Below are 12,684 nucleotides of genomic sequence, written 5' to 3'. Positions count from 1 at the left end.
AGACGTCTACAGAGACGGCAGGGAAAGGAGAAGTGTAGGAGAGTAGAGGTTCGGGTTGGTACTTTAAATGTTGGTACTATGATGGGTAAAGGAAGAGAGGTAGCTGATATGATGGAGAGGAGAAAGGTAGATATGTTGTGTGTTCAGGAGACCAAGTGGAAAGGAAGTAAGGCCAGGAACATTGGAGGTGGATTTAAACTGTTTTATCATGGTGTGGATGGGAAGAGAAATGGTGTAGGGGTGATTTTGAAGGAAGAGTACAGTAAGAGTGTAGTGGAGGTGAAGAAAGTTTCTGATAGGGTAATGATCGTGAAGGTGGAGGTTGAAGGGATGATGATAAATGTCATCAGTGCCTATGCTCCACAAGTCGGCTGTAAAATGGAGGAGAAGGAAAGATTCTGGAGTGAATTAGATGAAGTGGTAGATGGGGTACCTAGGAAAGAACGATTGGTGATTGGGGCAGACTTTAACGGGCATGTAGGTGAAGGGAACAGAGGTGATGAGGAGGTGATGGGAAGTTATGGTTTTGAGGAGAGGAATGTGGAAGGGCAGATGGTGGTAGATTTTGCTAAAAGGATGGAAATGGCAGTGGTGAACACTTATTTTAAGAAGAAGGAGGATCATAGGGTGACGTATAAAAGTGGGGGAAGGTGCACACAGGTGGACTATGTGCTATGCAGGAGATGCAACCTGAAGGAGATTGGAGACTGTAGTATAAAAGTGGGGGAAGGTGCACACAGGTGGACTATGTGCTATGCAGGAGATGCAACCTGAAGGAGATTGGAGACTGTAAGGTGTTGGCAGGGGACAGTGTAGCTAGACAGCATCGGATGGTGGTCTGTAGGATGGTTGTGGAGGCGAAGAAGAAGAGTAGGAGAGTGAGGACTGAAAGAAGAATAAGATGGTGGAAACTGAAGGAGAAAGAGTGTAGTGTGAGGTCAGACAGAGGCTTGGTGGTGTTGAAGAGGTGTTGGATGATTGGGCAACTACTGCAGGAGTGTTGAGGGAGACAGCTAGAAAAGTACTTGGTGTGACATCTGGAAATAGAAAGGAAGACAAGGAGACGTGGTGGTGGAATGAGGAAGTGCAGGAGAGCATAAGAAGAAAGAGGTTGGCAAAACAGAAGTGGGATAGACAGAATGATGAGAAAAGTAGGCAGGAGTACAAGGAGATGCGGCAGCAGGTAAAGAGGGATGTGGCGAAAGCCAAAGAAAAGGCATATGAGGAGCTGTATGAGAGGTTGAACACTAAGGAAGGAGAAAAGGATTTATACCGATTGGCCAGGCAGAGGGACCGAGCTGGGAAGGATGTGCTGCAAGTTAGAGCAGTAAAGGATGGAAATGGAAATGTGTTGACTAGTGAGGAGAGTGTGTTGAGAAGATGGAGGGAGTATTTTGAGCAGCTGATGAATGAGGCAAATCAGAGAGAGAGAGAAGGTTGGATGATGTGGAGTTGGTGAAGCAGGATGTAGATAGGATTAGTAAGAAGGAAGTGACAGCAGCGATTAAGCGGATGAAGAGTGGAAAGTCAGTTGGACCAGATGACATACAGGTAGAAGCGTGGAGATGTTTAGGAGAGATGGCAGTGGAGTTTTTAACCAGATTGTTTAACAGGATTTTGAAAGGTGAGAAGATGCCTGAGGAATGGAGAAGAAGTGTGCTGGTACCGATCTTTAAGCATAAGGGAGATGTGCAGACCTGCAGTAACTACAGGGGAATTAAGTTGATCAGTCACACCATGAAGTTATGGGAAAGAGTAGTCAGACTGGAGTCTCCCTGGAGTATGATGTTTGCGGATGATATTGTGATTTGTGGTGAGAGAAGGGAGCAGGTTGAGAAGAGCCTGGCGAGGTGGAGATATGCGCTGGAGAGAAGGGGAATGAAAGTCAGTAGGAGTAAGACAGAGTACATGTGTATGAATGAGAGGGAGGGCAGTGGAGTGGTGCGGTTGCAGGGAAAAGAGGTGCAGAAGGTGGAGGAGTTCAGGTACCTGGGGTCAACAGTGCAAAGTAATGGAGAGTGTGTTAGGGAAGTAAAGAAAAGAGTGCAGGCAGGGTGGAGTGGGTGGAGAAGAGTTTCAGAAGTAATTTGTGATAGTAGGGTATCTGCAAGAATGAAAGGAAAAGTTTATAGGACTGTGGTGAGACCTGCGATGTTGTATGGTTTAGAGACAGTGGCATTGAGTCAAAGACAGGAGGTGGAGCTGGAGGTAGCAGAACTGAAGATGTTGAGGTTTTCATTGGGAGTGACGAGGATGGACAAGATTAGAAATGAGTTTATTAGAGGGACAGCGCATGTAGGATGTTTTGGTGACAAGGTGAGGGAGGCGAGATTGAGATGGTTTGGACATGTGCAGAGGAGGGACATGAATTATATTGGTAGAAGAATGCTGAGGATGGAGCCACCAGGAAGGAGGAAAAGAGGAAGACCAAGGAGGAGGTTTATAGATGTGGTGAGGGAAGACATGCAGGTAGTTGGTGTGAAAGAGGCATATGTAGAGGACAGGGTGGTATGGAGACGGATAATCTGCTGTGGCGACCCCTAATAGGAGCAGCCGAAAGAAGAAGAAGAAGATGTATAGTATGTCTTTTCATGTGCATTATTTTTTTGCATTTATAGTTGAACCCAGCAAGGAAGTCTGTGTCCCTCTTTTGAGAAGTAAAGGAAAAAATAGACTTTTCCTGACTACAATAACACACACAACCTCTCTAATCTAACAAACACATGGGCCACTGTGTTTTTGTGGAGAGATGTGTTTGCAGGATGTGCATTACAATTTCACCACACACACACACACACACACACACACACACACACACACACACACACACACACACACACACACACACATTATATATATATATATATATATATATATATATATATATATATATATATATATATATATATATGTATATGTAGGGAATGTTGAAACCTTTGTTTTTTTTGCGATTACAGTTTAATACTTTTCCTTTATTTTAAACATTGTACATTAATACTAAAGACATCCAAACTATGAAAGCACAACACGTATGCAATTAGGTAGTAAAAAAAAGTGTGTAAATACCCCCAGAATATGTTTTAGATTTTAGATTGCCCTAAGTAGCTGATGACAGCTTGGCAAGTTCATGGCATTCGTTAATTAGATTCTCGAGATGGTCATCTGGAATGGTTTTCAGTTCACTGGTGGGCCTTGTCAAAAGTTAATTTGTAACATTTCCTGCCTACTTTATATGCTTTAAACTATCAATTTTCTTGTAAAGAGGAAAGGGTCAATACAGTGTCAATATCCCTATTAGTGCTAATACAACTACTGTACAAATCTATATTATTTAAATGTATGAATGTAAAATGTATTCCCATGTGCAGTTGTCAAAACCATCTAATGCTATGATAAAACAGGCTCTTATGAGGACCATCCCAGGAAAGGAAGACCAAGAGTTACCTCTGCTTCAAAGTATAAGTTTAGTAGAATTACCAGGCTCAGAAAATGCATATTAACATAAATACTTCTCAGAATTCAAGTGACAAAATATTTTTCAACATTCACTGTTCAGAGGAGATTGTGAGTCAGGACTTGTGGCAAAGAAATCATTATTTCGAAGGAAGAACAATCAAAAGAGACTTGCTTGGGCCAAAAAACACAAGGAATGGACATCAGATGCGTTGGGATGGGATGAGTTGGAACAGAAAGTGATGGAAAAACAGCCAACAAGCACTCAACACCCTTGGGAACTCCTTGAAGATTGTTGGAAAACATTCCAGGTGGCTACCTCATGAGACTGACAGAGAGAATGCCAAGTGTGTGCAAAACTGTCGTCAAAGCAAAAGTTTGCTACTTTGAAGAATAAAAATTTTAAACATATTTAGGGTTATTTCAAAAGTTTTTGTTCACTACAAAATTCTATACATGTACTTTCATTACTTATTATTATTAATGTACATTATTATTAATAATAATAATAATAATAATAATAATAATAATAATAATAATAATAATAATAATAATGTAATGTATTATTGCATTAATGTGTTATTATAGTGTACAATAAAAAACACTAAAGGAAAAAGTGTGTCCAAATATTTGACTGTGATTTACAAAGGCTTTATCTGTATAATGCCATTTTTGTGTATTATTTTACTTACACTCATCAAAAAATGTTGTTTATTAAAGTTTATATGTATTTTATTATTTTTATCATATTATGGTTACATTTAATGTTGTAGAGTTTACAAAAAATGTGAATGCTGTTATCATTTACATTATAACAGCTTTAAATAGATATCCTATCTTCATCAATCTCTTCAAGTTTATAAAATAAAATGAATTAATAAACAGCCTGTTATGCTATATATCTAACATTGCAGTAACAGTTTTGTGGAAGAACCACATATAGCTGGAAAAGTCAGTTGTCCCACTACTGTCTATGTAGTGTAGAAAATTCTGAACCTCGAAGCTAACAGTGCTTAGTTATTACTTATAGAACCCTGGAAGTACTTCTTTTTTTGAGATTGTTCCTTTCAGCCAACATTACAGTCAGAGCTTGGATAAAAAGAAGGACAACTAATCAGAAATGAGAAATCAGCAACACTGTGGTGTAAGTTTTTTTTTTTTTTATATATATATATATATATATATATATATATATATATATATATATATATATATATATATATATATATATATATAAATTAGCTGCAGAATAAATACCTACAATCAATACACAATAAACTGCAGACTGTATGAATGTAATCTTCCAAAACCCTGCATCTGCCAATGTCACTGCATATCACCACTCCACCAGGCTACTTTTCACTGTTGGAGTTACTGTATCTCTGCATGTATGTAAAGTGAATTTAGGGAGGTGATGAAGTGATAGACCTGTGCCCTGATTCCCAAGTTATAAAATATAAAAGACCGCTAACTTTCATGCAAGGTACTGAAATGTTGCAAAGCGTTTACGCATTTTAGTGCTGAAGGGTTTCAAAGTGGCATAAAACAACAACAACAAAGCAAGAGATAGCGCACTCCTTTATTTTTTTATAAAATCCTGTTTATGATTTAAAAAGGCAAATTTCATTGACTCCCCCGCACGAGAGACTTCACATTTACCTTTTATATTACGTTCAGTGAAAGACCTCCAGAGTGCCAGCTTTCTTCTTGGCATGTTGCCATGTTGTTCTATGAGTGTATAATAGGAGAATGGGCTTGCTCTCTTTGTTGTGGCTGTACTCCAGCAGCGAGTCACAGCTCCAACACAAACACCACAGTGAGAGATAAGAAACGTACAGCCGCGAGCTTGTGAATTCAACTGAGAGTTAAAGAGTGACTCCTGAACTTCCCAGACTAACACCCAGCTCTAGGGCAAATTATAAGGCAAACAGCTTGAGCTTTCCAGAGCTGATAATGCTAAAATGATAATATTTGGTTCACAAAATGAGCCTGATGTTTCCAGCCTACAACTTTAATTTAATTGTTTGTACAACATAGACTTATATAATCTTTACTGATTGTATTAATTACATCTGCACTTAATTAAGGAATTCTGAACAATGACCACTTAAATATACCCTATATGGGAAAATTCTGTGAACACCTGAACATTAGATTGTGTGATTTTATCAGCTGAATTCCAGGTTCACACACAGGACAAACTTAAATTTATTTTTATTTGTATAGCTGTATAACAATGGACAGTGTCCCAAAGCAGCTTTACAGAAATAAAGCTGTTGTAAAATTAGAATTTATAAGTTTAGTGCCTGTAAGTTTTTTTTCCCCTAATGAACAAGCCAGTGGCAAGGAGAAACTCCCGAAGATGGTATGAGGAGGAAACCCTAAAAGGAACCAAACTCTAGAGAGAACTCATCCTCATCTGAGTGGCAATCAGAGGCATGTCTAAAGGGGGTGCATGGGGTGGCACTGGCCCCCCCAAAATTTGCTGTGCCACCCCTTGTGCCCCCAACAGTGCTGACTGATCAGAGTATAATTTTTTGCGGTGCAGGAGCAATTTGTCTTGAAAAAAAATCGCACGCGCTGATTTCATACGCTTATCGGCAGTGTAGCGCCGCTTGAAGTAGAACACACCTACTCACTGTCTGGTTTACTCCCAATCATTAACCGTATATGCCATTGGATTAGAGTTCTGTCAATTTCACAGCTCAAACAGGAGAAGTGTGATTTTACAGGCTGCAGACCACGTCTTTGTGCTTAAAATAGAAATATCTTCCTGTTGTTTTAAACAATAAATGCACAATCACTTTCCCAAATAGTCTGCTGTAACGTGAATGTAAAAATCTGGGGTTTTAATAATGCAAGAATTCTGACACATGAAATTTTAGGGTGTAGAATAGTAAATACTTGTTTGTATTCAATAAACAATAATTTTTACATGGTAGTCATATTTTTTATACAAATATTTTCTATACAAAGAAAATAAAGTTCAATGCATTCATAATAACTCTAATCTTGCTAACACTGGTCATGATACTGATACTTAAACTGCATGCTAGCCCAGTCACAACGTTCAGTCATAACGACTATTTTAAACTCCAAGCTAAACCTAAACCAAGTCAGGAGGTACATTTTTTTCCGAAATGTATATATACTGACATATATAATTACATCCTAAGTACTTAGAGTCACAGATCTCAGAATTAAAATTACAGATCTCAGGTTGGAGTGGTTGAAGTCTCCAGCAACGATGAAAGCTCCTTCGGGATGTGCAGACTGTTGTTTGCTGATAGCTGCATGCAGTTCCTCCATGCTAGTTTAGTGTTAGCATCCAGAGAAATGTACACTGCAGTCACAGCGCCAGTCAAACAGGTCACTCTCACACATTCGTGTGTGCTTTTTAAACATCTAATTCCACATTTCTTTTGTCTTTGCATTTCTGAAGGTGTTCCACTGATGTAGGGTGAGGAGGCCTGCGCTTCAACTTATCCCAAAGGTGTTCAGTAAGGTTGTGGTCAGAGCTCTATAGCAAGACACTTAGGATTTATAGAGCTGGCTTTGTGCACAGGGGCACTGTCATCCTGGAACAGGCTTGACTCCCCTAGTCCAAATGAAACATTTTATGCTACTGCTTCCAAAGACATCCTATACAATTCTGTGCCACCATCTTTGTGGTAAAGATGTAAAGAAGAACCACACATAGCCAGAAAAAGTCAAGTGTCCCAATCCTTTTGTTTGTGTAGCGTAAAACACCACTAATTCTACATTTTTGTGTAGTGAAAATCAGGCCAATGTGCGCTAGGTGAGGATGGGAGCACATTTGGTGAGAAATAAACACTGACATATCACACTTTTGATTGTTGTAATACATTTATCTTAAATAAAACAAAAAAAAAAATGTTTATAAGCATGAGCCCCATCAGACTTGTCGTGGGGGTTGTGTAGCAACCATTTATAGTGCCCTTCTTAATGCTAGTCAGAGATTAGGGTTCAAGTTTAAATTATTTGAAGTGCTTGTTCTTAATGTTATATTTCAGACATACATAGAAAACCCCTACTATCTCTCATGCTGTTCACCGTGTACAGACCCCCAAGGCCCTACGCTGATTTTCTTCAAAAGTTTGCTAATTTTCTTTCAGACCTCTTGGTCAATTTTGATAAAGTGCTGCTTATGAGAGATTTTAATATTTATGCAAATGATGCCCTAGGACTATTATTTGTGGACTTACTAAACTCTTTTGGGGTTAAGCAAAACATCACCAGACCAACTCATCGTTTAAATTATACACTAGATTTAATAATATCCCACGAAGCAGACATCACGGATATAGATATTTTATCTATTTTTTAGAGTGATGATATCACAGACCATTATCTCATACAATACACACTACCGCTGGAGCAGATTAGCTGCCTCTCACCATGTTATCGAATTGGTAGGACTATTGTTTTGACTACTAAGGACAGATTCATAAATGGCCTGATCTGATCTAATGATTTTGGCAAAATGGCTAACAACATATACACTATCCTACAGCACATTAGACACTGTTGCCCCCATCTGATTAAAATCGGTTAGAGAAAAAAACACCTGCACCATGTTATAATAATCATACTCATGCACTAAAAAGAGAGCAGCCTGCAGCCAGGTTTTTAGAATCGCATAGAGACAGAATGCTCAGCTACAAACAGGCACTAATTGCTGCTACGGCTGAGCACCTGAGCAAACTCATAGAAAACAACCAAAACAATCCCAGGTTTCTTTTTAGTACAGTGGCAAAATTGACAACAATTCAGATATCTAAAAAGAGTATTCCATGACAGTGTAGTAGTGGGGACTTTCTTCACTGAAAAATTTAAAAGTACAGTCGAACCCACTTATCTCGCCCTCGGTTAACTCGCCAACCCTATTAAGTCGACGTTTTTAAGTGGAACCGCCAAATTCTCGCTTTGTCTTAGCATTTTCTCATCGGTTATGTCGATTATTTTATGTCGCCGAACCCTAATATCTCGAGCACAAGGGGGGCAAATTTGCCACTTAACGTCGGTTATCTCGATCGACGCTGCGCAGCCGCAGAAAAACTCACGGAAGTGGCGGAAAAATCAAGCCTTAGAGATGCTACAGGTGTAGGATACTTTTCAGAGCTGTGTGTCAGAGTGAAATGACTCGAGAATTAAATTTTGACACTGGTTATCTTTTTGTAAAAACGAACTACACCCTGCACGTTTTTAGTGATTTTGTGAGCGATCGTTGTGTTTACAAGATCTTAGTGCTTAATTTAACGGTATAGATCATGATTTTTTCATAGATTGTTGACAGAATTACATGGATATAATAATTATAAGGAACAGGCATAAAGCTGGATGAAATCCTACCTGTCTGATCGTTACCATTTTGTAGCTTTAAATGGTTAACTATCCAGGTTAATTCAAGTAAGTTATGGGGTGCCACAAGGTTCAGGTCTAGAACCCCTGCTTTTAACAATATAAATGCTTCCCTTGTAAAATATTAATAAAAGGCATGGGATTACCTCCACTGTTATGCTGATGATACCCAACTATATATCTCATCAAAACCATATGAAACATCTCAATGGGCTTGGTTAACTGTGTTAAAGAATTAAAAGATTGAATAACGCAAAACTTTTTACTCATAAATTCTGATAAGGCAGAGATATTGCTCATCGGCCCAAAAAAACAATACGCAGAAGCTCCAGCAATTTATAATATTGCATTTAGAAGGAGTTATTGTAACTACGAATTCCACTGTAAACTTAGTAAATTTAGACAGCAACTTGTCTTCTAAAAAATTATACTATTTTCACCCATATTACAAAAACAGACTTTTTTCACCTTAAAAATATTTCTAAGCTAAGAAACATGTTGTCTATATCTGAAGCAGAGAAGCTAGTTCATGCATTCATGACCTCCAGACTGGACTATTGTAATGCATTACTAGGTGGTTGTCCTGCATCATTAATAAACAAGCTCCAGAATGCAGCAGACAGAGTTCTCACAAGGTCAAGGAAATACAACTATATAACTCCAATCTTATTACCCCCTACACTGGCTACCTGTTAAGTTTCGAATCAACTACAAACTATTGCTACTTACTTATAAGGGCCTAAATGGTTTGGCTCCCATGTATTTATCCACTCTTTCAACATGCTATAATTCATCGTGCTCTTTAAGGTTCTCAAAACCCTGGACTTCTAGTAGTTCCTAGAATAGCAAAGTCCACTAAAAGCGGTAGAACATTCTCACATTTAGCTGCTAAACTTTGGAATAGCCTTTTTGACAGTGCTTGGGACTCAGACACACTCTCCCAGTTTAAGTGTAGATTAAAGACGCATTTATCATAGCCTACGCATACCACATCACATAACAGTACATTTGAATAAATGCACATCATTAACTTGTGCTTGTTTATATTATGAACAGCAGCTATGCTAATTCCTCTCCACTGCTTCTCTTTCTCTACCCATCCGGAGGCATCCTGAGGTTGCGCCAGTTCCAGTTGTGTCCCAACTCATGAAGATTATGAACCTTCAAAGAAATACATGCATACCCCGCAAACATCCCGAACCATCTAGCGATGTACCAGCGCCATTTGGATCCCACTTCATGTAGAGTTTGGACATTGGACCGCTTTGAATTTTTAAAGGTTCTGGCTTGGAGGAGTTGGTGTTGGATCTATGATGATCTCAAATGTTGAGGTCTTTTATGATTTGATCAGTAGCTTTTGGTTTAGGAAAAGTAAATTGGAGGTGGCACAGTCATTAATGACAAACGGGCTAGATGACAATACATGTGAATGAGTATGAGAATGGTGTCTTCCATCCATTCACCCATTTATCACCTCTTTAAAACCACTGTGAAAATAACCAGGATAAAAAAAAAAAAAATAGTTACTGATGAACTATTAAATCCATTATGTTGAAATTAATATAGATTTGTTGCAGGAGATTTTTCCTGAAGTATCACCACCTACCACATATTTAAATATGTACACCCTTACAAAATGACATTTTATAAGTATGTGCCTTAATGGTCAGTGTAGAGTTAGGGATTAAACCAAAGTACACACCGATGATCGCCTGAAACTCACAAGGTCATTTAGTGAGTTTCAAACTTATCATCTAATAAGAGCAAACTGGCATCAGTCTGAAAAGAGAACTTTCTGCATTATGAGGTGCCCTCACCTGATTAACCTGATAGTTACTCATGGCAGACTCTAGTCACATTAACCTTCACTCATGGCAACTGTGTTATCACCCACATTCCAAATGGCATGAAAAAAAATGATAATTTCTTGAGTTTCCAGCTTAGTTTTGAGCCTGTGAGATTTTCACACCCAATTTTCTCTGAAGACTGATGAGATGTAGGCATACAAAGATGCAGGTGCACATTGTGTGTATGCGAGTGTGTGCCTGTGTGTGCACGTGTGTGTGCGTGTGTGTGTGTATATGTCTATGTGTGTTATTAATCATGTGTCAGTGTTGTGGAGGACACATAGCATGTTTATGGTAGAACAAAGTCAGACAATTTTTTTCAGAATCACAGGTATGTGAAAACATTGAATAGAACGACCAAAATAAAAATATGAGAATAAATGAGAATAATAATAACACATTTTAATACTTTAAACTATATTAATGCACCTAGCTAGCTAATTAGTTTTCCTTTCATTACTACATAATTTGTGGTGTGTACATAAAAGTCCCAAACAGGCTGCTTGTGCATTTGAGAGCTTATGCCTTAGGCTTTCACAACAAAGTAATTGATATTTAGTAATTTGTTAATAAATGCTGACCCGATAATGACCTACAAATTTAAATATGGTGGTAATAATGCAGTTTGCATTTATGTAACTCACCCTGTGGATGGTGTCATGATACAGCCTCCACGGTCCACCGTCATCCCACAGCCACATCCCCGCTCTGGAGTGTCGTGGTTCATTCCAAAGTTGTGGCCTAATTCATGAGCTAAGGTCACAGCTGCCCCGAGTGGATTCTCTGAGTGGTCCTGGATGGAGTGAGAACTAAATCAGAACAGTGCAGTCATACATTATTATTGAACTGTAAAACTTCTGCCTGAACCTGAGCTGAATACATCCATATTTGCTTTTTTTCTTATGTGTACCTGTCATATTATTTCTAAAAATAAATCTAGGTACAGGAATTGTAATCGAAGATCAGCGTTATAAATATGGCACCTAAACATCACACTTACTGAACACTTTTTGGGATGAATTGCAAGTGTAGTGAAGGTTGTAAGATGAAATTTTTACATTAATATTATAATATTGTTTAATTATATGTATTTTGTTATAATCAGTGTATGTATAAAGTTTTTCTTTTCAAAGCTGAACTGCAAATAATCCATAAAGCTTGCAATGTAGAGCGTGATCAAGGTTGCATGTCTGAACACAATGCTCTTGACCGGCACTGTGTTCTCAGCTAAGCAAAACAGAGAAAGATAAAAGATTATCTTTGTACAGAATGGGAAAACATTTGTGTGCAAAGTGTGTCACTAGGGCGAAGTGAACTAAAAAAGCACGAGAAACAAATGATTAGTTTTATTATTAAACAAACCAATCAGTATAATATTGCAAGGTCGTAATAAGAGAATTAATAATATAGTCTTAAACAGCGAGAGAAAACAATTGATTATATTGCAATGTCGTAATAAAAATGTGGTCTCGAAGGTTGAATAACAGCATAAAAGCATGGTGAGAAGCGTTTATCGATGCGCTTCTCGGTGCAGCATTGTCTGACTGATGAACGTCTGTTTGCTCTCTGCAGAGGGTAAATAAAATTGTCTATTCTTATTCTCATGTCGACTCTCTGTCTCTTTTCTGATTAATAGGACTAGAAAGCAAATTTTAAACTACAATCTGGCGACGAGGATGCAATCGGCTAGCTAAGGATTCCTGGTGGAAGCAACAGACTGATCATCCCAAGACAAAATCGTCTTCTGGCTCCTGAACCCCAAAATCGGGTGGAGGGTTGCGCTCATCCGGGATCCTCGGTTAACCAATCCAACGAACTTGCACACGGTGCACATACTACAAAAATTCTAGGTGAGTGTTCCTTTTTTCTCTCCTCAAAGGTAAAAGTAGATCAGGGACATATTCTCAAAAGGGTCAGGACTTAATCCAAAACAGGGGATTAAGTAAAGGGAAAAATAGGCTGATGACGCTTAGTCGATGATACGTGGTGACCACGTGGAGAA

General features: G+C 38.5%; 1 protein-coding gene across 2 annotated transcripts in view; it reads right to left on the bottom strand.

Annotated features, from left to right (window-relative positions):
- The window catches only part of adam12b (ADAM metallopeptidase domain 12b), a 146,859-nt gene that overhangs the window by 40,393 nt on the left and 93,782 nt on the right, over positions 1-12,684 (bottom strand). For both annotated transcript variants that reach the window (XM_083550436.1, XM_083550437.1), the window contains exon 11: positions 11,327-11,475. In XM_083550436.1, the coding sequence (XP_083406562.1) occupies positions 11,327-11,475 (149 nt within the window). The remainder of the gene's footprint in view (positions 1-11,326; positions 11,476-12,684) is intronic.

This window comes from Silurus aristotelis, assembly GCF_946808225.1.
Source record: "Silurus aristotelis genome assembly, chromosome: 9".
Taxonomy (NCBI): Eukaryota; Metazoa; Chordata; class Actinopteri; order Siluriformes; family Siluridae; genus Silurus; species Silurus aristotelis.
This window is presented reverse-complemented; position numbering and strand designations above follow the sequence as displayed.